The 27,693-nt window shown below is 35.3% G+C and overlaps 1 protein-coding gene across 4 annotated transcripts in view; it reads left to right on the forward strand.

Moving 5' to 3' along the window:
* NRG3 (neuregulin 3) overlaps positions 1 to 27,693 on the forward strand; it is a 1,143,185-nt gene that overhangs the window by 984,243 nt on the left and 131,249 nt on the right. For 2 of the 4 annotated variants that reach the window (XM_054580450.1, XM_054580451.1), the window contains exon 4: positions 26,893 to 26,919. In XM_054580450.1, coding sequence (XP_054436425.1) covers positions 26,893 to 26,919 — 27 coding nt within the window. The remainder of the gene's footprint in view (positions 1 to 26,892; positions 26,920 to 27,693) is intronic. The other 2 variants (XM_054580453.1, XM_054580452.1) reach the window with 1 other exon arrangement.

Genomic DNA, 27,693 nt, shown 5'->3' on the forward strand with positions numbered 1-27,693 from the left:
GCCTTCCTAAGAAACTAATGCCCCGTACTCCACTCTTGCTACCAAAATCTATATCAGTCAAGGTTCTGGAGAAAAATATCACCAATAGGATGTACACATATATATGTATATGTGTATGTGTGTGTGTGTGTGATATATGTATAACTGTATACCATTACAGGGGCTTGGCATCACCTATTAGATTCTCTATCTCCAGCCAACTTAAAAAGTAAAGGTTGAAGATTACTTAACTATTTTGAAATAATTATATATACAGCAGATTCTTAAATAACACCATTTTATTCAACATTATTTCATTGTAACAATTATGAGATGCCATAGGAACCTATTTTCCTGTTTCTTCTGTTTCTATATAATTGTACACATGTGTAATATTATTTAACTAGTGATGATTAATTAATAATAGTTATGTCATATATGTCATATACCATAACTAATACTATGACATATGAGTATTATTAATTAATCACCACTGATTATGTGTACATATAAGAGATTTATTTTAGGGAACTGGCTCACGTAATTGTAGGGGCTGGCATTTCTGTAGGGCAGGTGGCAGATTAGAAATTCAGGCAGGAGTTGATGCTGTAGTCTTGAGAAAGGGTATTTTCTTCTGTGGGAAATCTCAGTGTTTGCTCTTAAGACCTTCAACATATTGTGAGATAAGGCCCATCTACTTTATTGAAGATAGTCTTTACTTGAAGTCAACTGATTTTGTTAGTGTTTCATTAAGTGTCTGGGTACTATAGCCACATTAACACATTAAACTATTACATGTGGCAAACAGAATAAAAATTTCTGCCACTTGACATAAAAAAGGTTTATTTCTCTCATTATGGTCAAATATTGTGTTTGTTGGTGGGAATGGGGAAGAATGCTGGCCTACACACACACACACACACACACACACTCATGGTCACAGAGCAGATCGGGGACCCATTTAGGAAATCAGGCTGCCCCTAACAGTTCCTCCCTTTAGAGCTGTCAGAGAATTGTTTCAAACAGGCCAGGACCTATAATATGTGCCTTTTCTTACATTGGCCAGAACTCAGCAACATGGCTCTATCTAACTGCAAGAGTCTGGAAAATGTGTGACCAAAGGGAAAATGACACAGTTCTGATGAATGCAAAGTGTTGTTTTTGCCTTGTAGGGATATTTCCTGCTGTATTCACTAGTATATCCAAAACATCTAAAATATTGGACTCTGGAACATATTTGTGGAAGTACTGATGGAACAAGAACATATCAATAAAAATAAACAATAAATATAAACATTCTAAAGGATTTAGTTTTAATGTATTAGTTATTAAATTAGAAGAAATTAATTTTCCCATTAAAGGATAGTGACTAAGAAAATGAACACAACCATAGGCTCTTTAAAAGAAACACATTTTAATGATAACTGAAAGAATAAAATAAAGGGATAGGAAAGAGACACTAGTCTAATACATTTTAAAAATACAACAGAAAAGAAAAGCATAAAATTATATGAGTCTCAGTATTAATGAGGTGCAAGGTAAAGATAATGGGATGAATCAGGATAAAGGGGGACATTAGAGAATTAAAAAAGCATAATTCATCAAGATGATAACCAGCCATTAACCAATATAAACCAATCTACCTAGAAACTAAATATATGAGGTAAGATACATTAGGCTTTTTTAAAAGTTTGATTCATATGCAATTATATAATTATAATGGAAACCCCCAATATATTTTTGTCCATAGGTGAGGAGATGTGTATGTGTGCGCGTGTGTGTGTGTGTATAAATCAAACCAAATCAAATCAAAGCAGTGAGAAAGAGAGAGAGAAAAATTAAGACCATCAATATCATAAATAACTGAGAGTTTAGGTACATTTTCTACATAGTAGTGAAGTAAAATAAATCATAGACAATAGTTAAAATTATAAAAGCAAGCAAGCTAGCTAATATGTTCTGGTGAATGATTCTTTTTATTTGCCTCATTTGTTTGCTTCAAAAACATTTCCTTTAGCATCTCTTTCTAATTAAAACCCATCATGCACAATGATGGACTATGTATTTAGGTCCTATTGATGCAGTATTGCTATGTGGTGTACTCACCCAAATGTAAACAACTACTTGGAAGTTGGAAACATGCTGCGGAAAAAGGGCTCTCTAGGGAAACTGAAGACTGGATGTGAACTCCGACCTTGCTATCACGAAATTAATTTAATCCCTCTTAATGATGCAGTATATACCTGGAGTCACAAGTTTGAATTTAATAGCACACTTATCATTTATACAATCTTAGGTAATTTATTTAACTCCACTGAGGTTGGATTCTCATCTAGAAAATAGGGAAATGATCTCCAGGGATGTAATTCTGTTTATAACATCACTCACCTTTCATATAATTGTACAAATGGTTCATCTCTTAGGATCCAAAAGGCCTCTGCAATCCCCATTTCAAATAAAAAGCTGTATTTATGTTAGAATAACTAAAAAAAATCCAACTGAGGCACATTTTGCAAAATACAGAAAGTGTTTCCCCAAAAGAACAATGTGAGGTTAGTTAAGGCAGTGTTAAATAACAGATTATGTTGTTTCTGTTTATCAAATTTCTAGAACATAGAGCTTCGAGTGTCACAGGCTTGTTTTTAGTTTTATACACATGAACAGTAGTACTTAATACAGAACTTGAGTTGATGGATGATCAATGATTATTAACTATCTCCTTCCTTTAACACCTGAGAATAAAATTAAGTTGATGGCACTGCATCATTGCTCTTACTTCCACAAACTGATAACAGTCCTCTGGGATTTTTTTTTTCACTCAGTAAATGTCTTCCTGATGAGGACTGTCTGAACATAAGAAATTGCTGATCTACAAAATAAGTTGTCATACTGGAAAAAAAAAAGTCAATATCTTTTTCTACATTTAGGCACAAGGGGAATTAAAACATGCCTGGACAGGCAAAAAAAGAGCATTGATGTTAAAAAGTCTTATAAATATCTTATAGAAGGATAGAAATTAAGGAAAATGGCTAAACTGGGAAGAGGAAGAAGCAAAATAACAATAAGAAAATGTAACATGTTTCAAATCCTTGCAATATGCAAAGAGAAAAATTGACATGGAAGAGTATAAGCATTTTAGCAAAAGGAAAAAAGAAATGCTTAAAATGATAAAGATGGGACAGTTGTGTTTTATTCACCTTGAATGTTTGTGTGAAAGTCAACCACAAAAAGTACCGAGAAGAAATATTAATGCAGCTTAAGCTTTAAGCTACTATAGACCCATGCACACATTCATACACGCACATAAAATTTAATAGATTGCAAGTTTAAGGTGCCTAAGAATAACTTATGGAGTTCATTAAAAATACCATTCATAGAATTAACATTTTTAGCATGCCCTTTGGCTGATTCTAATACAGATGTTCTACAGCCCACAGTTGAGAAACCTTCTCTAATTGTTCTGTACTTCATCATTACTACTAGGGAGAAGAATTTCTTCCTAAAAATTTTATCTTGTTTTCTGGATGGGATTATAGATTCAATACAACTTAGAAAATTGAATATCACTTTTTAGTAATGTGGCAGAACCCACTATGATCTGAATGTGGACACTGTATTGAGCAGAACATTCCTGGGACTTTTTCTAACCAAAGGATTGTCATTCCAAATGAAGTGAAAGCAAGACAGCTTGGTACAAAACTCAGGAAAAAAGAGATGTGACACATCTCCAAAAGAAAAGATAATATAGCCTACAATGCTAAGAAAATATTCAATTCCAGTATTCTGAAATTTGGGGAATTACACCAGCAGATGCTGCTGCTTCCTTCCAAATATCTATTAGAAAGCATTTGTATGGAACAAATAGTTTACTTTGAGGGATTACTGAAAGATGATTATTCTTCAATATCGACAAGAATTAGAAGAGGAAGGTTGTTTAATGTGAATTCATAAAGGACTGCTGAAGATTCAAAGGTAGAAGATTCTCTAATTGAAAAAGCAGAAAAAAATAGCAGAAATTAAAGGCTATGAGAATAATGTCAAAACAAGGTGTGTGTGTGTGTGTGTGTGTGTGTGTGTGAGCTCTATCCAGAAAGTATCCATCCATGAACTATGAAAAATAGAGACACTTACTAAAGAAAATATAATATATAAGAAACATTGTACATAGGACAATGACACCTTAGTCCCCTCCAAAGTAGGCACCTTGGGACCTCACACAGTTCTTCCACTCACCACCATCAGCTGTCTCTTTGTATTTTCCTGAATCCTGACAGTCTGAAATCTCTTCTGTGTCAAAAGTGATTTCAGTTTGGGGAAAAGCCAGAAGCGGCAGGGTGCCAAGTCTGGACTATAGGGAGGCTGGGTCACCTGAGTGATATGATGTTTTGCCAAAAAATCCTGCATGAAACATGATGCATGAGTGGGCATTTTGTCATGATGAAGCTGCCAGTCACCAGTTGCCCATGGCTGTGACCTTCTGAATCACGCAAATAGTTTCTGCGGAGGAATGTTTAAGCATAATGCAAAATCTGATGCAGATTCATTGCTCTACTCGCTCAGTCATTTTGAATGCAATATCCACACAGTACACATGTTTACTCAACAGTGTCTACTGCCCCCATTGACTAGTACCATGAAGTCATCATTGTTGACATATGCACATTCCAGTCCACTCTCCTTGGCTGCCAGGCTACATCGATGTCACATAAAACGTTCTTGTTATATTAACAATGGCTGAACTTTTTCCTGACACACCTCATATATATAAATATGTATATTTATATATATGATAATAAAACAATAAATAATTGTGAGAAAAATTACATTTAATTGGGTATAATAGTTTATAAATACAGTGGTACCTCGGTATTCATCGTTAATTCACTCCAGAACTTGTGATGAGTACCAAAATAGACAAGTACCAAACAAACGATGAACTACAATAAGACTGAGGCATTGACCTATGTTTCATCATGAGAGAGTGTCACCCAGTGCCAAAACATTTTTTCTCATCAAAATGTAATGAGTATACGGTTGGACAAGTGCTGAAGCCAATGAGTATCGAAGTATGACAGTACTTAGTTTCTTGGAAAAAGAAATGTGTAGTCATAAATAATATAAATATAAAGTTATTATTAAATGAATTCTGCAGTAGTTTGTTTTTGGGGTTAGTGGTTCAAATACAACCAAAGAGAACATAAGAAATGCATGCCTACTATGTATGAGAGACTCTGCTTGTGATATCAATTAAGATTATGTTCAGTTGCAAGTAATAGAACATCCAATTAAACAATAAAATTGTTAAATTACAGGTTTTATTTGTCTGAAATGATGAAAAGTGCAGAGGTGTAGGGAGTCTGGGGCTGGTACAGCACTACAAACTGTCATCAGTGATTCAGACCCTTCAGTTTTTCTCATCAACCATTTGAGCATGTGGTTTCCATCTTCATTCAAGCTGCCTTATAATTCAGGATGACTATACTACCCACTCTCCAGGTGGAAAGAGGAGGAGGGAACCTCACCAATGGCGAGTTCTTTAGTAAAAGATAAATGAATTTTGTTCCTGTACAAAGAACTCTGTTGAAAATCCAACCTAGAAATCATTCCAGTGCTACAAAACCGAACCGTGTCATATGGTTGTCCTAAGTGGTACAAGGGACGCTGAAAAATGGAGTAATTTGGTTGGGTACATTGACATTGTAAAAATATTGTTGTAGATAAGAGAATGGATAGTAAGTAAGCAAATATCAAGGACTACAAAATTAGATATACTCATATTTTTAATTTAATCATTTCATAAATCGTATGCATTTTATTTCTTAAATAGATGATGACATTGAGACATAGAAAAGTTAACTAATTTACCTAAGGTCACACATAGTTATTGAAAGATAAAATCAAAATTAAAGTCCATATAATCAAATGTTAATATATCTTTCTACCACTCCACATTTGTACAGGTACCACTAAACTGTATGTTCCTTATAAAGTCAATGTCAGAAAATGTGTATTTCATTGGTCAGTAATTTGGTTCAATACCTTTCAATGGAAGAGATTGCATTTCCTCATCCTAGACTGAAAACTTTTTTTGAGCATGGGCCTTAAGCATTTTTGTGCCTCCAGTCCTTATTTCAAGGGTTCAATTGGGAAAAACCCACAGACACGGGGTAACTCTGGATTTAGAGACTATACTTTGAGCTCATAGAATTTGGGGGAGAGTTGTTAAACTTATAATATTACTTACACAAGGCTTCAAAACACATATGATAGAATATGGATTAAGCAAATATTTGCTAGAGGTTGAAATAAATAATTAAAATGAGATTTTATATGGATAAAAGACTTGTATAAACATTAAGAAAAAAAGCAGTATAAAGAACAGTGATTATTAAGAGTTGTGATTTCATTTGATAAAAAGGTTACACAGAGCTGAAAAAATATTAGTGTATGAATTGGCTCTAAATCTGGATTTTACTGTGATGAATCTCATTTATTCACTCAAAAAAGTATTTGTCGAGCACTTACTTTGTACAAGCTATTTTTTAAATGCCATACATACAATGAATAAAAATAAGTTGTTATGGGTTGAATTGTGTCTCCAAAATGTATAGATTGTCATACTAACTCCCAATTTTGACTCTCCCACATTGTGACCTTATTTGGAGATTAACTCTTTACAGAGGTAATCAAATTAGATTGAGATCATTATGGTGGGTTCTTATAAAAAGTGACTAATGTTCTTATAAAAAAGGTAAACTGGGACAAACATACACTCACAGAGAACACCATGTAAAGATGGAGGCAGAGATCGGGATGTTGCATTCACAAGCCAAGGAGCACCAAAGATTGCCAGCAAATGACTAGAAGCTAGCAGGAAGGCATGGGGCAGATTGTCCCTCAGAGCCCTCAGAAGGAACCAACCCCTGTCACACCTTGATCTCTGACTTCTAGCCCCCAGAACTGTGATACAATACATGGATGTTGCTTAAGCCTCCTGTTTGTGGAACTTTCTTATGGCAGCTGCAGCAAATAAATGCACAAGTGAGGCTCTTCCCTCAAAGAAATTTGCATTTTAGTCTGGAGCAGGAAGATAAAATTACCAAAGATATATGATAATAATGCTTCCTACAGTCATAAATTCTAAGGAATAAAAGATGGAATGCGAGGGGGATTAGATGTGCTGTTTTATGCAACATGATTTCTGATAAAATGCCATTAGAAGTGATACCTGGAGGAGGATTGTTAAGGGCAGAAAGATCAGCCAGTCCATGGCTCCAAGGAAGTAGAATGTGTCTGGGTTAGTAGAGTCATCAGGGTGTCAGGGTGGTTGAATTGAGTAAGGGAGAGGGAGAATGGTGGTAGTAGTATGGTCAGAGCATTAATGGAGAAACCAGTACGTTTTGTTTTTTTTAAAATTTTGATGCTGACGTTGGCTTTGATTTTGAATAACATACATAGCCATAGGAGAGATTTTTGAGCTAGGAATAATGTGATCTGACTTAAATTTTAACAGGATCTCTCTGACTGCTATGTGGGAAGGCTGTAGGTGGGGGAAAAGTTGAAAGCAGAGGAATCAGGGAGAAGGCTACTGTAGCAAAAACTTCCAAATGAGAGATGCGGCTGGCTGGATCCAGAATGATGGTGGACATGAGAAGGAAGTGAAGTGGCAGGCAAAGCATCACAAATGCAAGAAAAAGCTTGACAGAGAATTGAAAGTGTCCAATGAAGGATGCTGCAAGAAGTTTCCACTAAGAAACAGTTAAGCAGGGGGCATTGAATGTCAGTGTTGGAAGAAACAGATGGAGTCTGTGTAGAGCAGGATTTCGCTTGCTGCCGCCCTGCTGCTGGCATGCTGCCTTCCAGAGCAATGGAGTCATCGTGCAACTCACTCCTCTTACTCATATCTTTGAGTGATATTCCTGGACCCTTGTGAATTGTTGTCATTGCACTGAGCAAATGAATTTTATTTCCTCCAGAGAAGGCTCAATTTAAACAGGGGGAAAATGTCATTATTTAAATCTCCTATGGCTTTGAACCCTTTATCTGGGACTTACCATTCATCTATTAATATGAAGAAAAAGAAAATTGCCTAAAACAAAAACTGCAGCTGATCTGACACTGACCAAATAAAATTGTTTGGTTTAAAAATACCAAATGCTTATAGCAACAGCAATTAGACAGTAAGTACTTAACAGCTTGAAATCCCACAAAATTTGTTGATGTTTCTTTGTACCTAGTTATTTAAATATTTTGTATAGAGATCATAAAAATTACCTCATTTAATATTCTGCTTTTTTTAGGAGCATGAAAAGTCAATTTAAAAAAATTTAAATAAAGTAAAAGTTAAGGATAACACGGCAATATTGAGTCCAATGTAATTGTATCTAATTTTGTAATATAAGTTAATCATCTTCTTGTATAGCAGTAACCAATCTCAGTGCACAATATATGGAATGAATATGCATAAAAAACCATTTGTGTAATGGATTCCAGAAGCAGATACTGTACAACTATCATCTGCATTTAAATCCCAGCAGTTTTAGTAACAAGATGATGAAAATTATTAACCTCTCTGTGCCTCAGTTTCATTTCTCATGTAGGAATAAAAATAGCACCTACTTTATAAAATTGCTGTAGGTTTTGTAGAGTTAAGATATGCAAAGTGCATAGAGGAGAGGCTGTTTATATTAAATCATCAAAAATGTGAGTTATAGTATTATCTTTATTATTTGAATTTCCTTATTTTCTTGTTCAAGTTTCATTTCACTGGATTAGCAAAAAGTATGATCACAATTAGCTCATCATTGACTCCTGTCTCCTAAGATTTGCCTCAAAATTGAGGGAAGAGGTGTGACTTTCACAGGTCCCAGCCATTGGTGCTGTTATCTATCTGTACTGGTCTGCTGAAATGTCCTAATTACTGTCATGTTTCTTTCAGGACACAGGGATTATTATTGCATGTTATGGTTTTCTCAGCCTAACAGCTTGTTTATGCCGGGCTCTTAATGACTGTGTCTATCAGGTGCCCAGGGAATAAATTTGTTTGTACAGCTGCTTCCCACCATGGCACATTTGAAGCCTATCTTTCTGGATTCTCCAGGCATGCCATAATTCAATGTAAAGCTGAGGCTAGGAAGAGTGTGGGTATAAGGTACTCTGTGGTCTTGCTGCCAGCAGGGGCTGTACTTAGCAAGGTCAAAGCTACCTTATTTGAGAACTTGTTTTACTTTCTCTAATTGGAGCAGTGGGCATGGTAAGAAGTGCATGATTTGGTAGCAGGAGTGTGCAAATTTATTTTTGAAGGTCACTTCCAAGGCATTTTGGATTTACTCTTTCCCTTCACCTAGAAAATCTTTAACATATTAATCTGCAAAGAAGTCTGGCTCTTTGCCTATACCATCAAATCTATTATTTTTTATTTCAATTCCTTCTGGGACAAGCACTTTGCAATTCAAAAATCTTTCCTTCTTTATTTTTTATTTTTATTTTTTAATTGCTAAGACCTCCCTTCCCTGAAGCCACCAAGAAAGGGATATAAAATAAAAGGAACTACCAGTGACAGAAATCACACTGAGTAAAACTTTAAAAATCTATGTAGCTATTTAGTTTTTCTTTATACATTCTTTACCAAATGTTTTCTCTTTGCCAGAACTGTTCCAGAATCTATAATATAAAGACAAACTAAGCATGTTATTTTATTGTTACTTATTGTCATTTGGGGGAAGACTGGCAAGTAAACAAATAACTACAATGGTTAGAATGTGATCAAAGTTAGAGTACATAAATATTTTAAAAAATTGTGAAAGAGTATTTCCATTGGAGACACTTGGTAAAGAGGTATGTGTTATTAATTAGTAAAGTTCACCAGGCTGTACGTGAGCAAGGTGAGCCAGTGGAAGTGAAGAGTGGATGTGAAGGTGGGGCTGAATAAGCCGGCTGGGGCGGAATCGTCGATGTTGGATTTACATGGCATGCTAAGCAAGGCGTTTTCTAAGGTTGATAGGGGTATGATTTAATGAAATGAGATTCTTCCCATCTTGGTCAAATTAGTCTACTTCTCTGAATCTCAGTTTCCTAATCTATAAAATACTACCCCTAGGAAGGATGCTATGAAGACAAGTAAGGAGAATGCCATAAAAAGTCTCCAGTACATCATTTGCAGATGGTAGTTTCAAGGAATTATAGTGTAGACTCAATTAATTTGCCTTGTTAATAATGTCTAAGTGATAAAAAATTAGAATTAAAAAAATTATCCATATTCAGCTGCTGACATCTGCACATCATTTTGAAAAGTTTATCTCACTAATAGGATGCCCAGGAGAGCAATTACTTCCATTCAAATATATAAAAAATATAGAGAGAAAGTTATTAAGAATATAGGAGAAGATGGTGAGAGGGTGAAGGTAAGAACTTCAAAGTACCTGGATTCAACTAAATTTCCAACTAATTATAAGTAAAATTAGATAATGCTTTCTTCCATTATTTCAGTAAAGAAACTTCCCTTGATTTTTCTACACTACTAAGAATAATCCAGCAACTCTGGGGGGAAGTCATTATGGGAGAAGGCTCTGCCAGTTTAATTTCCATTTCTTTATTTCTATTAAATAAAAGAAGCTTACATTAGTTCTTATGTTATTAACTGCTTAATGGATTTAGGAAGCAGGTAGAAAAAGAAAGAATTGTTCTTTGCATTTAAATGAGACAAATAACACTCTCAGCTAATTATGCATTTAGGGGAAAAAGTTTCATCCTATTGCTATATTTTAAGTCTGCAAAAGTAATAAATTAATCCATTAGTTAGCTCAAATGTGTCCTCTGTTGTGTTCATTATCAAGTATTCCCAGGTGTTCAGGGATTTATAAGTATAAATTGATGTGACTTTGAAGCTTAGTACTAGAAATATCCAGCATAAGGATCATAAGCTATGAAACTATTCCCATACTAGTGCTTTTTATTTAAAAAAATACCATTAGATATTAAATTAAGATGTTCCCCAATATTGGAATGTTTTATCTTGTCAGAATGAAGCAATGAAACATAATTAACAGTGGAAACCATAATATTGTCACATTTCCTTTTCAGTTTCCTGATTGCATGTATCATTTTAAGAGCACAATATCAAATATTAAGCACCATGAATATGTGCATTTAACCAAATAAATTCATTGATTTATTCAGATACTCATTATTCATCCATTTGTGTACACAGTCAACAAAAATGTTTTGAGCAGCTACTACCTGCTAGATAGGGCACAGAATCTGGAAGGAGAGATTGCTAGACAAATGACCACAAGATAGACTTGAAAGAGCTAAAAGTATTTGTTACTGGAAAGGACACTTCTCTGGGAATTCTTTGAGCTGAGTCAAAAAAGATGAGCAGAGAAAGCAGCTCTCCCAAAGATCTGGAGCTCTGAAAAGCATGCTGCATTGAAGCACTTTCATTCATTCCGCAGACCGAATGAACTCTAACTGTGTGTGGAAAAGAGGTGGAGAAGTGCACAGGAATGGCTATGGATAAAAGCCTTCTGGAGGCTTTTCTCTGCAACTTTAGTGGCTATCAAGATGGTTTTTTCTTTTATTTTTTTCAAAGGACATTACAATAAGAACTGCTTATATGAGTAATCACCTATATGAAGGCCACAGTTGACTGAAGGGGTAGAATGGAGAAAAAAAATACTTTACCCATTTCTTTCTTTCTTTTGTTTTTCTGCCCTTCAGGTGATTCACAATTCAATGACAAATAAACAATGTAACTCCAAATACAGAATGTCTGTGTGTTCTAATGGAAACTTATGTGAAATGCCCAGAAAATCTGGAAGGCTAAGATCACAAATATAGCTAAAAGAAAACATTACGGTTTATAAACATGATTTACTTTTCTAAAAAGCTCACAACAATATACCTTCCATGTGAAATAAAATTGGTGGGATTATGTAAAAAGATTTAATAAACATTTATTTTTCACTTGCTATTTGACAGGCACTCGGGGAAGTAAAGTAACAATGGGGAGAAAATCCAAGTTTACCTAATTAGTTATTGCATAGAATTATCCCTACTAATTATAATTCAAGGCATAATGAACCTACTTATAAATATAGATCCCATTATTATAAAAATGGAGGAGGCATTCAGACATGGCTTCAGGGGGAGCTGGGCCTTGAAAGATAGAATGTTTGTAGGATGAATACTTGGAAATCTATCAGGAAAGTTATTCAACACTAGTGGAATGGCTGGGACAAAAACAGATATGTGAGTATGGGGCCATTTTGGGGAAGGGGTGGCAGAACAGAATGCTTGGAGAAGTAGGGGAAATGGGTGACTTAAAAAATATTTTAAGTGTTTCCCTAAGGGAAATCTTGAAATAGCCAGGTACCTTTTGCATTTGAAGAACTATTTGTAATCTGACACAAATGAATACTTTTGACTAGAATAAAATATAGCAAACAAAGCCAAATAACAATGGACAAATCTGCCCTTTTAAGGCCACAAGTGCCTGACACTATATATATAAGCTCAACTTAAAGAGTAGTTACCAAAAGAGTAGGACAAAAACTGTCAGTTCTGTTTTGATTTGTCTTACTCAGTTTCTTGATGGTATCAGGCATCACTCAAAAATGAGCTTCAAACACACATGCTTATTTTTTGGCCTTAGTCCTGAAACAGCTACACAGCCTATCATAAATGACACTATCTCGGCTGTTGCTCATCTTCCTGAGTCCTAACCTAAATGAACCTCTTTCTTATTATGACCATAACTTGCTCCTTAGGATGAACTCTCTTTTCTACTTTCTTGGCTGGATTTTCTCTTGTTTCACCATGAATGGAGCATTTGGCCAGCTCCATTACATCACTACATCTGGATGTTCCAGGTAAATACCTTGAACAATTTGTTTAAGACAAAGAATATTGTACCTCACACTGGTTCCTTGGGTCATTTCTCTATTTGGTCCCCCTGTCTTTGGAAGAAGGGAAACAGAATGTTCCTTTAGGGATCTCTATGTTACTGAAGCTGTGATCTCTGTTGGGAGGTGGGAGTTAGTTGAGTCTGTTTTTCATTTAGTGGAGTGTAGTTCAGAACAATTTTTTCTTAAAATGTGTCCATCATCTTTTGAGTTATTATCAATATAAAGACACTGCAATTTTGAATTTAAGAATGATTAAAAACACAGTATTAAAACAAATTGTTGGAATTTGGGTCAAGATGGAGGTGTAGGTAGACATGCTCCATCTCCTTGTACAACCATGGAAAGAATGACAACCAGATCTCAAAACTAATAGCACCTAGAACCATCAGGAAATCAATCTGTATAGAAGTCCAATAACCAAAGATTTAAAAAAGCTACATTCCTCCAGATAGGTAGGAGGTATGGAGTTGCAGAGAAGAGTGGAGAGGCAGTGGCAGCAATGGTGGTGGTGGAACAGACCGTCCCACATTCACATATGGTGGATGAAAATCAGGAGGGATACCCTGGGAGCAAGTAATCCCAGCTCCAGCCCAGACTGCACTGCCCAGGGTTCCAGCACTGGGAAGATAGATCCCTGTTGCCTCTGGCTGTAAAAACCAGTGCGGGTTATGGCAGCAGAAGAAACTGACAGATATTCACCCCACAAAGGGCCAGCTGACCTTAGAATGCATGCAAACCCATCTACTTTGGGATTCATCAATGGGGCAGCAGCAGGAAGGGGACCAGTCAGACACAGGAAGTGGGTGGAGTGACTGGAAACAGAGACAGTGTGGGAAAACCTCCAGAAGCCAAGAGGTGGCATTGTGCCCCCTCTAAGCCCTCCCCACAGAACCACAAAGCAGTGAAGTGGGTTGCCCTGCCCTGGCAATTAGCTAAGGCTTTGCCCTGCACAATTTGCTGGTGCCTTTTTCTACAAAGACCATGTTACAAAGACTGTAAGACAGGGAGTCAAATATGCTTTACCTAATACACAGAAACAAACACAGGGAGGCTGCCAAATTAATGAGACAAAGAAATATGGCAAATGAAAGAGTGAAACAAAATTCCCTAAAAAGAACTAAGCAAAATGGAAATAACCAACTTATTAGATGGAATGTTCAAAACACTGGTGATCAGGAGAAACAAAGAACTCCTTGAGTACAGCAAAAAATAAAGGAAGAAATGAAAGTTACACTAAGTAAAATAAACAAAAATCCACAGGAAACCAACACAGAAGGGAAGAAAGATGGGATTTAAACCAATGATGTGGAACATAAGGAGGAGATAAGTATTCAACCAAAACAGCAAGAAGAAAGAAGAATTTTTTTAGAAAAGAAGATATGCTTGGGAACCTCTGGGACATCTCAAAATGTGGCAGTATCTGAATCACAGGGATGCCAGAAGGAGAAGAGGAAAGGCAAGAAATTGAAAATTTATTTGAAAAAATAATGAAAGAAAATTTCCCTAATTTGGTGAAGGAAACAGAAATACAATTCCAAGAAGCACAGAGTCCCAAATAAGTTGGACCCAAAGAGGACCACACCAACACACACGATAATTGAAAAACCAAAGATAAAAGATAGAGTCTTAAAAGCAGCAAGAGAAAAGCAGAGAATTACTTACAAAATACCTATAAGACTATCAGCTAATTTCTCGAAAGAAATTTTGCAGGCAAGAAGGGACTGGCAAGAAGTATTCAAGGTGATGAAAAGCAAAGATGTACAACCTAGATTGCTCTATCCAGAAAAGCTATCATTTAGAATGGAAGGGCAGATAAAGTGCCTTCCAGATAAAGTTAAAAGAGTTCATCATCAGCAAGCCATTATTACAAGAAATGTTAAAAGGATTCACTTAAGAAAAAGAAGATCAAAACCATGAATATTAAAAAGGCAACAAATTCACAACATTCAACAACTGAATTAAAAAAAAAAAAACCCTAAGTAAAACTAAGCAAACAACCAGAACAGGAACGGATGAATGGAAACATAGGTATAGAGATTATTTGGAAGATTATCAGCTAGAAAGGGGAGAATTGGAGAAATAGTGCAGGGATTAAGAAACATAATTGGTAGGAACAAAATAGAAAGAGAGATGTTAAGAAAAGTACAGGAAATGGAGAAACCAAAGAACTTACCCACATGACCCATGGACATGAACTAAGGAGGGGAATTGTTGGAAGGAATGGGAGTACCAGGCAGAGAGGGGCAAAGGAGGAAAAAATTGGACAACTGTAATAGCATAATCAATAAAATATACTTAAAAATAGAAAATAAAACAATTTTTTAATAAAGGCTTTAAATAATTAGTGTGGCAACTACAAATACATATAATGCTGATTGCTATAAACTTCTTCCTCTTCTCTTTTTTGAGAGGATTTTCCTCTATTTTTTATAATCTTCATGTCTATTAAACATAATCTCTTTTGTATGTCTTCCTTGATATTAAAGTAGATTGATATATTTTTCCTGATTTCTTCTTCTTCTATTGCATTGCTGGTGTACAAAAACGCCTTTGATTTCTGAATGTTGACTTTGTATCCTGCTGTTTTGCCAAATTCACTTATTAGGTGGAGGAGTTTTTTGGTAGAGTCTACAGGGTTCTCTATGTACACTATCATGTCATCTGCAAACAATGATAGTTTTACTTCCTCCTTTCCTATTTGGATGCCTTTTATCTCTTTCTCTTGTCTGACCGCTGTGGCTAGGACTTCCAATACGATGTTGAAAAGAAGCGGTGAGAGCGGACATCCTTGGCGTGTTCCCGATCTTAGTGGGAAAGCTTTCAGTTTTTGCCCGTTGAGTATGATATTGGCTGTAGGTTTTTCATATATGGCCTTTATTACGTTGAGGAATGCCCCATTTATTCCCATTTTGCTGAGTGTTTTGATCATAAATGGGTGCTGTACCTTGTCAAATGCTTTTTCTGCATCTATCGAGATGATCATGTGGTTTTTGTCTTTTCTTTGATTTATGTGGTGTATCACGTTTACTGATTTGTGTATATTGAACCATCCCTGCATCCCTGGGATGAATCCTACTTGATCGTGATGGATAATCTTTTGAATGTATTGCTGGATGCGGTTTGCCAATATTTTGTTGAGGATTTTAGCATCCATGTTCATCAGCGAAATTGGCCTGTAGTTTTCTTTCTTTGTAGGGTCTTTATCTGGTTTTGGGATCAGGGTGATGCTGGCCTCATAGAAGGAGTCTGGCAGTCTTCCCTCCTCTTGGATTTTTTGGAATAGTCTGAGAAGGACAGGGGTTAGCTCTTCCTTAAATGTTTTGTAAAATTCTCCTGCGAGGCTGTGGAGAAAAGGGAACTCTAGTCCACTGTTGGTGGGAATGCAGACTGGTGCAGCCACTATGGAAAGCAGTGTGGAATTTCCTCAGAAAGCTGAAAATGGAACTGCCTTTTGATCCAGCGATTCCCCTGCTGGGACTAGACCCTGAGAACACCAAAACGCCAATACAAAAGAGCCTATGCACCCCAATGTTCATCGCAGCACAATTTACAATAGCCAAGTGTTGGAAGCAACCTAAATGCCCATCAGTAGATGACTGGATCAAAAAATTATGGTACATATACACAATGGAATACTACGCAGCGGAAAGAAAAAAAGAAGTACTAAACTTTGCGACAGCATGGATGGAATTGGAGAGCATCATGCTAAGCGAAATAAGCCAGGGGGCGAAAGACAAATACCATATGATCTCACCTATAAGCGGAACCTAACCAACAATGCAAAGAAGCAAGGAAAATATGACCAGCAACACTGAAAGGAAAAGAAATCAACAGAGACAAGAGGGAAGGGGGGGGCAGGGAAGGGGAAGGGAAGGGGAAAGTCAAGGAACATATAGCAAGGACTCATGGACAAAACCAAAGGGGAAGAGCTGAGGGAGGGAAGGTGGGAGGGGGCAAGGGAAAGAGGTGGGGGGGAAGGCAGAGACAAATGTATTTAAAAAGTAAATAAATTAATTAAAAAAAATAAAAAAATAAAAAATAATAAAAAAAGAAATCTGTAACAAAAAAATAAAAATAAATAAATAAATAAAATCTTTAAAAAAAAATAAAGTAGATTGAAGTTTAAAAGATAAAATAGTGACAGTGTACAAAAGAGCTATTTAAAAGTTTGCTTAAATGGTTTGAAACTACTTTGACATAGATCCTGAAATAACATTTGTAATAATATTTCAATTACCATGAACATTTAATATTTTTCCTTATGATTGATGACTTGGAAGACTTCAAGAAAGATATAGACAGCGATACATTTGTTCTTATGCTTGGCATAAGAACAGGTACATAGGTCAATGGGACAGAATAGAAAGCCCAGAAATAAACCCATGTCTCTATGCCCAGTTAATGTTCCACAAAGGAAACAAAAGTGTAAAATGGAATAAAAATAGCCTTTTCAATAAATGATGTTGGGAAAGCTGGACAGCTACATGCAAAAAAAAATGAACTTCAACCACCAACTTATACCATACAAAAAAATAAACTCAAGATGGATAGAAGATTTAAATATAAGTCTTGGACACCATAAAAGTCCTAGAGGAGGGCGTAGGCAGGAAACTCTCAGATATTCCACACAGCAATACTTCCACCACTATGTTCCCTAGAGCAAGGAACATAAAGAATAAACAAATGGGACCTCGTCAAAATAAGAAGCTTCTGCACGGCTAAAGAAAACATCAGCAAAATCGAAAGGGAACCAACCATATGGCAAAATATATTTGTCAATGATATCTCAGACAAGGGTTTGATCTCCAAAATATACAAAGAACTCACACAACTCCATTCCAGGAAGACAAGCAATCCAATTAAAAAATGGGCAAAGGACCCGAACAGACACTTCTTCAAGGGGAACATACACAGAGCCCAGAGACATATGAAAGGATGTTCAACATCACTAGCCATCAGAGAGATGCAAATTAAAACCACCATGAGATACCACTTCACACCAGTCAGAATGTCCATCAATAAACCAATAAACAAGTGCTGGCGAGGATGTAGAGAAAAGGGAACCCTAGTGCACTCTTGGTGGCAATGCAGACTGGTGCAGTCACTGTGGAAAACAATTTGGAATTTTCTCAAAAAGCTAAAAATGGAACTGCCTTTTGACCCAGCCATTCCACTGCTGGGATTATACCCTAAGAATCCCAAAACACCAATTCAAAAGAACCTATGCACCCCAATGTTCATAGCAGCACAATTTATAATAGCCAAGTATTGGAAGCAACTTAAGTGCCCATTAATAAATGAGTGGATCAAAAAACAGTGGTCCATTTACACAATGGAATACTACACAGAAGGAAGAAAGAAGAAACTCCTACTCTTCGCAACAGTTTAACAAACAGATGGAACTGGAACGTATTACGCTAAGCAAAATAAGCCAGGTGGTAAAAGACAAACAGCATATGATCTCACCTATAAGAGGAACCTAATGAACAAAACAAACAAGCAATAAAAATATAACCAGCAACATTGAAAGAAAAAACAAACCAACAGTAACCAGAAGGGAGGAGAGAGGGGCGAGATGAAGAAAAGGGGAGGGTCAAGTCAAAGAACATGTAGAAAGGACCCATGGACAAAGCTAAAGTGGGGAAGGACTGAGGGTGAGAGGTGCAGGGGAAAGTGGTGGTGGGAAAATGGAGACAACTGTACTTGAAACTTAATAAACAAACAAACAAACAAATAAATAAATAACATCTCAATAAAAAAGAATATAAAAATAAAAGTCTCCACACTGAGGAACACAGTAGAAACAGGGGCATGGGTACATTGAACAGGTTCATAGATGTCAGAGGGGAGGGGTTTGAGGGGCTGGATGAAAGAAGGGGAAGGGATTAAGCAAAAGAAATAAAACAACCATATATACATCACACATAGACACAGAGGACAGCATGCTGATAGCCAGAGGGAAAGAGGAGTAAGGATAGATGAAAGAGTGTAAAGGGGAGGTAAATGGGGATGGACAGAGACTTTGCTTTGGGTGATGGGCACACAATGCTGTGTGCATATGATGTTTTGTTAAGTTGTACACTTGAAACCTCTATGGTTTTGTGAACCGGTGTCACCTCAGGAAATTCAATAAAAAAGCCTTTTGGCATTACTTTAAAAAAATTATTGATGACTTGTTCAAGTGAATCTTAAATTACATACAAAAATCATGTGGCAAAGATATGCTCATGTTGGACTTTTTCAGATATTAATCTGATGACTTTGAACTCCAGAACTGTAGGCTCAGTAAGTGGTAACTAAATATACTTTGACTTAGTAGAGTTTTCTAGAAACATTTGTTGATATTGTTTCTTCGAAGAGTAGCCACCAAAGGTGTTATGTTCCTTGGAATCCCCAAAAACTGAGACAATAGAAAAGAGGCTGGATTTGCTTTGAAGAAACACAGATATAACATTCAGTTAGCAAAGGGGCTGGCCAGATGACATTTTAATTCAATAAATATTTATTGAGCACCAACCAAATGTCAGACTCTGTGATATGCTATAGTGATAAATCAGTGAGTAAAAGAAACAACTACCCTTCACTCCTGGGATTTAAGATACTTTTCCACCCTAAGCATCTAGTTTTTTTCACAGAAGCTTATTTTCTTCAATTATGAAATGGGGCTCAATAACATTTCTCTACAGGCTAATTTTTTAAAATTATATGAAATAAAGTGTGTAGAAATGCCCATTGAGAAAATATGAGAAGTTGAGAAAATCAATAAAATATGAGAAGATGCTGGAGAAATATTGTGAGTCTCAAGAGCAGGAACCCCTAGTGCATTCACCTATACAGATTTACTATTAATACTTATATAACCAAAAAGCAGTATATTTGTAATGCAGAATTCGCATATAATGGGAATTATTTAATTCTTCAATCAATAATTGTGAACATGGCATCAGAGTTAAGTCTAATACTCCAGGATGTTTTCACTGGAAAAATTCTACAAGCTATTTAGGTAAGATATATCTTTGAGGAGCAGCCTAAACAATGTTCACTCTTGAACCTCAGTTGTGACCCTGTTTTGATATTTCATTTTGCAGAGCAAAATGCCTGTCATGAGTTTGCAGTGCATAAACATGTGACACCGCCTCCAAGGCTGCCTGCTTCTCCTTTGATGCAAATGGATATTCTTATTTAGAGGATGACAAAAGAATGTAAAATAGCAGTGTGTCTGTTCAACAGAAATCTGTAACTGAGCTTTTGAGAAGAGAAACAAAGAGGCCAGATTCCATAACAAAGCCCATCAACAGGAGCATGAGGCTATGTAGTTTTCTGTAAAAGTGGTTTTGCTTTTCCATGATTGATGACCTGCTGGGTATGAGGCTGGCCATAGTAATAATGTCGGGGCTTACTCTCAGCAGTAGAAACAACTGTCAGATATGCTGTGATGGAGGAGAAAGGGGGACTGGGATTATAGAACTGAAACAGCCACAGAGACTCCTCTGATTTAGGCACATGATGCAAGTTGATTTTGTGTAAAATTGACTTTACATTTATTTTACACATACAGAGAAGACTAAAAAGAACTGAAACAAAAAATTAACAAAAATTACATTTAAGAAGTAATAAAGCTATCAATTTTCTACTTTCCAATTTTTACTCAAGAACATGTATAATTTTTAAAATCAAATGTATACGTGCTGACAAAAATAAATTATATATTTAATGAGGCAACATATCTTAGCAGAGGGGGGCATGGAGTTTAGAATTTAACCTGCATTCATATCCTAACTTTTGCACTAAGTAGCTGTAAAAAATATCCCTGATAATGTTTCTCTCCTTGTAGGATAACATTATAGAATGAACACAGTGCCTAGAAAAAGATTTACCTGTCTTGCCCTCCACAAACATGCTCACTCTCTTGCCAGTTCTCCTCCTGTCCCTCTTATGGGGCTGAAGGCCTAAGATTAAGGTCTGGCTGCTGGTCTGTTCCCCATTGCCACATTCTCTTCCCCCTAATGACACAGTTATATGCTCTGGTAGCCTGTGATGAACCCTAGTCCCCCATCCTTTGACCCTTTAATTTTTTTTGAAAGGAATATATTCTGTGGATCAGTTTATTTCTTCCACACTGAAGCTTCCCTCAATAATCATAACCAGGCCTACCCTCAGCCCTTGCTCACCTCCTAATCAGAAAACTTAAGAGTCTATCCAAGCCTTTTCTAATTTACTTGGCTTGTTATAATAAACTGGGATATACATGACAATGTCTTGACATATGAATCTCATCACTTTGTCCCTGATCATATGTAGGAGTAAGCAGAATACACAGACCCACTGTTGAAGCATGAGATAATTCCTTCTACTTACAGAGACTCTAGAAACAACTAGGGAATAATAAACTCAGGTGTGGGGGTCAGCAAACATTCAAGAACCAAATTACCATCTTCATAAATCCAATTTAGTCTTCTCAGTTGAGATGGACTACCTCTTCCTAAAGTATCATCATGGAAAATCACTTGTCAAGGATCTGTGAGTGTAATCTAGAGAGGGGCAGATTTCAGTTCAGTTATAAAGACAAACCATTTATAGCTGATGTGTTTATAGTTGAGTGGCTGGTTTCCTCCTCCCTTATATGGCATGTATTTCCCAGAGTGAGTACCATAGATCTCTAGTTCCACAGGGTCTTTCATGAAAAAGTGGTTGTTTATACCAGTTTGGGAAATACTACCTACTAAACCACCTCCTGGCGAGTCTTGGCACACATGTGAAGGCCTTTGGGGATTCTTGCAGTGGGGGGAGACTGTTGGATTCTAAGCCAGTACATTTTTAAAGCACACAACAATATTTTCATCTGACATGTTTTTCCACATACCACAGAACAAGGGTTTAAATCACCTCATAACAGACTATTTTATGATAGAAAAGTCTTTGTCATTTACTTTTAATATAGGAATGACATTAAAATTTACATTTATATAATATGTTCCAATGCCTCATTGCAGTGAGTTCTACATCATAGGTCAGATAACTACTTGACTCTTCTTGCCTTGAGATTAGAATCAACGAGAATTATCTTCACTTGTCTTCTTCACCTTGCCCACATTGCAGAACCTGTTGGTCATCCCTGATGGTTTATGTAATCTATGAACAAGAGGCTTTGCATTGTTCACATACAAGGATTCATGGAAATTTTGGAAACATATAGGTCTCGAATTTACAGGAGTTTTTGACTTTATAGAATATTAAATACAGAACATAAAATTGAGGTCTTCTCCCTAGACTACAAATATTAAAAATGTTTCAGGTCTACAGCAGAGTTCCTGACATTTGTTAAATGCATTTCCAATTTTGAGATTTTCTTCAAAGTTTGGCAAATATCCAGACACAACTCTGTACATACCTTGCTATGTGTGCAAGCAAATAACTTTAAATAGACCAATCTTGGCATGAAGAAATATCCCTAGTAATAATGAAAAAATATTAATGATTTGCCAGTTTGGTTCCTTGGGGAGAAGGAACCCTCCTCTATCATATATTTGATATCTCATTGATGAACTAGAAGTGAGCAAATAAATAAGTGGTGTTTCTATAGTCCCTGGGGATACTTGAAAACAATTTTTTCTCTTACGTGGATTAAATAACTCCTCCCCAAATATCTTATTACCTGATGATTTTGTAAAAATTAGTTTTTCTTCATAGAGAGGTCATATATATACCTTGAGTATAAAAAGAGACTAAAATTCAAGTTGCTTAGGTTCAGTTGTGTTTCTACCACTTACCAGCAATGTATGTGGTTTCCTCCACATTACCCACATTCAGGGGGATTTCTTCAACTCTTCCTACCTTTGTTCCTGAACTGTAAAATGAGAAAAATGACAATCTTATTCTCATAAATTTCTGCAAGATAATACTTAAAGTAGTTCTGGGCACATAGCAGGTCCTCAGAAAACGGCAGCCATTATTTTATCATCAAAAAGTATGAATATTCAAAACAACTATAATTTGCACATATAAAAGTTAATCAAACTGTTTAAAATATTGAAACTATATATACTAATATGTGCCATAAGGAAAAGCAAATGTTTTTGCTTAAGTTTTGAGCTTACTCTTCCACTTCAATATCTGGGCAGTTCTTGGCACATGATTTGTTGAGGAATGAGAAAAATGAATGATTAATTGATTAATTCTGACCACATACCTCTTGGTTCTTTTTTTCATGCACACTTGAATAGCCCCAGGAAAATTGTTTGCTTTAAGAAATAATGCAATTAACAGTTATGAGGCATATTGTGGTTTAGGTTCTGTTAAACTCAATTGACAAAATTAATTGCTTTTCTATTGTGCTCTTCATGGATTTTTATTGATCCTTTCATATAAAACAAAGCCTATTAGTGTCTTTAAGTCTGAAATAAAGATTACAGTGTTTAGTATTTTTTAAATTTATTTTTAGACAGAGGGGAAGGGAGAGAGAAAGAGAGGGAGAGAAGCATCAATGTGTGGTTGCCTCTTGCGTATCCCTACTAGGGACCTGGCCCGCAACCCAGGATGTGCTCTCACTGGGAATTGAACCAGCAATCCTTTGATTCATAGGCTGGCACTCAATCCACTGAGCCATAGTAGTTAGGGTGAGTGTTAAGAATTTTAGTAAAAAAATGGAAATGCATGTTTGTGTGAACACATGAGATAGAGGTTTTAAATAAGGTCTAACTTTTATTTGTAGATTTCAGTGGTGTTAGTTTTCATGAATGTTATAAAAATTAATAATTTCCCTGTAAAATCCAAGGATATAAATGCCATCCTTGCTTGATAGTATTTCTGAGAAATAATTACAACTCTAATAATTAGATATAACTTTTCTGTTATGTTAAGAGAAGATGGATTTCTTTTTCCTTAAGAATTCTACTTATATCTTTCGGTGTTTGAATAATTTTCAGATTCCAAATTCTTTCCCTTCCAATGGTCATGAAATCATTGTGGTTTAAAGTATTGATATTGCCCTTAAATTTATCCTTATCTCCTATCACATATAGAGATGGAACAGCCACGGTTGTAGAAAGAATGTAAAGTAACCAGATACAAAATCAATGTATGATAATCTGTTGCATTTCTATATATGATTAGTGAAATATCTGAAAAAGAAATGGAAAGAAAAATAATTTATTTTGCAATTGCAAAAAGAAGAATAAAATACCTAGGAATAAATTTAAAGTATGTGAAGGACCTACATATTGAAAACTACAAAGCATTATTAACAGAGATTAAACAATACATATAGAAACAAAAAAATTCCATGTTTCTGAATTAGAAGAATCAACATAGTTAAAATGGTCATATTAGAGAAAGTGATATACAGATTTAATGCAATCTCCATCAAAATACCAATGGCATTTACAAAAAAAACAAAAAATCTTCAGATTTGTATAGAATCCCAAAATATCCAGAATAGCCAAAGGAATCCTGAGAAAAAAGATAAAGCCAAATGTATTATAATAACTGACTTTAAATTATACTACAAAGTGACAATAATCAAAACAGCATGGTATTGGCAAAAAGAAACAAAAACGAACAAACAAACAACAGACACACAGACAGCAGAACAGAATTGAGAGCACAGAAATAAACCCACCTGTATTTGGGCAAATAATTTTTGACAAATGAGCCAAAAATATACAATGGAGAAAAGAAAGCATCCTCAATAAATGATGCTGGGAAAATTGGAAAGCTACATGCAAAAGAATGAAACTAGACTACTGTTTGTCACCATACACAAACACAATATAAAAGCAGTAACAATAAATTGCATGGAATAAAACATAGCTACTAAACTTATGGACCTTGGTATTAGAGAAGATTTTATAAATTTGACCCAAAAGCAAGACAAGTGAAGACAAAAATAAATGAATGGGGCTATATCAATCAAAAAAGATTTTGCACAGTGAAAGAAATTGCAAGTGGAACAAAAAGGCATCAAACCAAATAGGAGAAGATATTTGCAAACTACAGTTCTGACAAGAGGTCAATACCCAAAATATATAAGATCTCATACAACTCAATATCAAAATAACAATCCAATTGAAAAAAAAAAGGCAGAGAACCTGAACAGAGACTTCTCCCAAGCAGGATACAGATGGTCAACAGATATATAAAAAAATGATGAACTTTATGTACCATTAGGTAAATGCAAATCAAAACCACAATGGGATACCATCTTGCACCAGTTAGAATGGTTATCAACAAAACAAATAATAACAAATGTTGGAAAGGTTTTAGAGGAAAAGGAACCCTCATTCGTGCTGGTGGGAATGTAAACTGGTACAGTCACTATGGAAAACAGTATGGAGTTCCCTCAAAAATTTAAGAATGAAGATTCTTATTCATATTGGAACCTAAGCATATTTTTGCCAACCTTTCTACAATTTCCATTTTTTTCACAAAGCATATTAGCTTTCTTCCAGAAGCAAGTTTATGGGTCCTTGGCCTGTCCATTCAAATGTATTTTCTGGTTTCCCATTATAACATTATTATTAAGAATTACCAGAGCCTTTTCTCTGTCAGCTTCCACTGATTTTTTTATTACTTGAGGAAAAATATCTTGTCTTTTTATAAAAGTCTGCAAACTATAGCTATCAGTATATATTAAGCAGTCAACAGGAAAAAAAAGCCATGTAAAGAATGGATTTACCTATAAAATTTTTGTTACAATCTTTCTTTATATAAAATATGCTAAATTAATATAGGTCTTAATCACTGAAAAAATGAACTATATGAAGGCAAATTTATAGACAGGTTAGGGGTTACAAGGGGCTGTGGGAGAGGGTAAAATATGAAAATATTGCTTAATGAGTACAGTTTTTATTTGGGGTTATGGAAAAGTTTTGGAATTATAGTGGTTATGGTTGTCTACATTATGAATGCAAATAAAGACACTTGAACTGTACACTTAAAATAGTTAAAATGACAATTTTTATGTTATATATATTTTACCACAATGAAATTAAAAAGTCATTTGCCAATAGGAAAAGCACTGAAATATTCAAAATAACAAATACATATTTTCTAAACAGGAAAGTTTCTTTGCTAAATAAAGAATTCATAAAAGGAAGCTCAGCAAACAGTTTTGGAAACAAATACAATTGAAGAAATACTTTTTTTATATATTTTTATTTAAGAAACATATTGTTGCAACAGAAACTATCATTAAATAATGAAATGACTTTAAAAAGTGAATAATTGAATGATAAAAATAAAGCACCATTTAAATAAATGGACTTCTAAAGGCAAATGTTTGTGCATAGCCAGGCCCAGTTTACTCAGCTGCTCACAGACAGACATTAGTGGGTGGAAACTGTGGGCTGCCCACATATACATGGCCACATCATCATTCGTTTTGGATAGGAAGTGTTGTCAAGTTTAACAGTCATAGAACTTTGAAGTCAAGTCGACTGGATTTGTGCCCTAGATAAGCCTTATTTGGGGGGCCAATGTAAGATTTTTAATCTCTCAGAAAGGGCAGTTTTCTCATCTAACAAGTAAAAGAGAAAAAAAATCCAACAGCATTGCTTTTTTTTGTTCAGGTGATGAGCACCCGGTGAAGGCTGATCATGCAGATGTTTTTCACTTACTTCATCACAGCGTAGAGGTCCAAAAAGTTTATGTTAAACAAGTAGTTATTGTACATAAAATATCATGAGTTCTAAAAATAACTTTAGGACCAGATATTTTTTGTGTGAACATTTCTTTCTTTTGAGGGTCTAACGTTATGCTTCTCATACTTGGTAACTGATACAATAGTATTCAACCTAAAGTTCCAGGATTTTGTGAAATACCAGTCATGTTCAGAGCACCCCCTTATCGTTGGTAATCTGTAAATTATCCTTCCCAAGCAAACATGCAGTTAAAGTGGAGACACTTTCTTTTCCTTGAAAGAGCAGTTTTATCAGCATTTATTTCCATGTGGAATTTTTTCTAATTATTTTCTCTTTTTGTTTTCCTTCTTTACATGCTGACTCCGGTGTAGCAGACCACTTGGGGATTGAATTCATGGGTAAGACTAAACAATTTGCTGCTTAAGTATGTGGAAAAAATTAAGTTTGAATATGTATATAGTGTTCCCCTGCCCCACCTGATTATACTTGAAATGTTTCATTATTAGATGCTATTAGTAGTAAAAAATGTTTTTGTCAATTTTTCACTAAATAATGGCTCAAAATGACTTAACTACTTATTAGGAAGTCAATTTAATGTTAAGTGCCACTCTAGAATCATACAGAAGTTGGATTTGGCTCCTGGCTTTGATTGTTTCCTCTAATTCTCAATTTCCTTATCTGTAAAATAAGGATAATAATCATTCCTATTTTACTACATGTATAAATTGCTTAGCACAATGTTTACAAGATTCAAACACTCAATAAAGTATAGAAAATAATTGTGATGGTTTTAAAATGTCACTTTTGTTATTTTCTGTTCTAATTCCTTTTTCTTTTGCATGATGATTACTTTGGATATATTTTGGTATTAATCATAATTTGGAGTATGAACTATATAAACTCTTCATTTTATAAAACAAATATTTATTTTGAAAATACTTACAGTGAATGGCATGTTTTTAAAAGCATCAGAATGCCTTCCATGGGAATTATTCTCTATATTTATAGTGAATCACATAAGAATGGGTCACACTTTCTGAGTCTATTTTTTAAGAACAATTAAAAAAAAACACATTCCATGGGGTTGTTATGCATCATGGTACTAAAATGAAAACATCCTTAAGAGTTAAAGTTTGTGAAATGAAGAGGACCTAACTTTGATTCCAAATTAT

This window comes from Pteronotus mesoamericanus, unplaced genomic scaffold, assembly GCF_021234165.1.
Source record: "Pteronotus mesoamericanus isolate MK-2021 breed Mesoamerican mustached bat unplaced genomic scaffold, CSHL_Meso_final contig_59, whole genome shotgun sequence".
NCBI classification, from domain to species: Eukaryota; Metazoa; Chordata; class Mammalia; order Chiroptera; family Mormoopidae; genus Pteronotus; species Pteronotus mesoamericanus.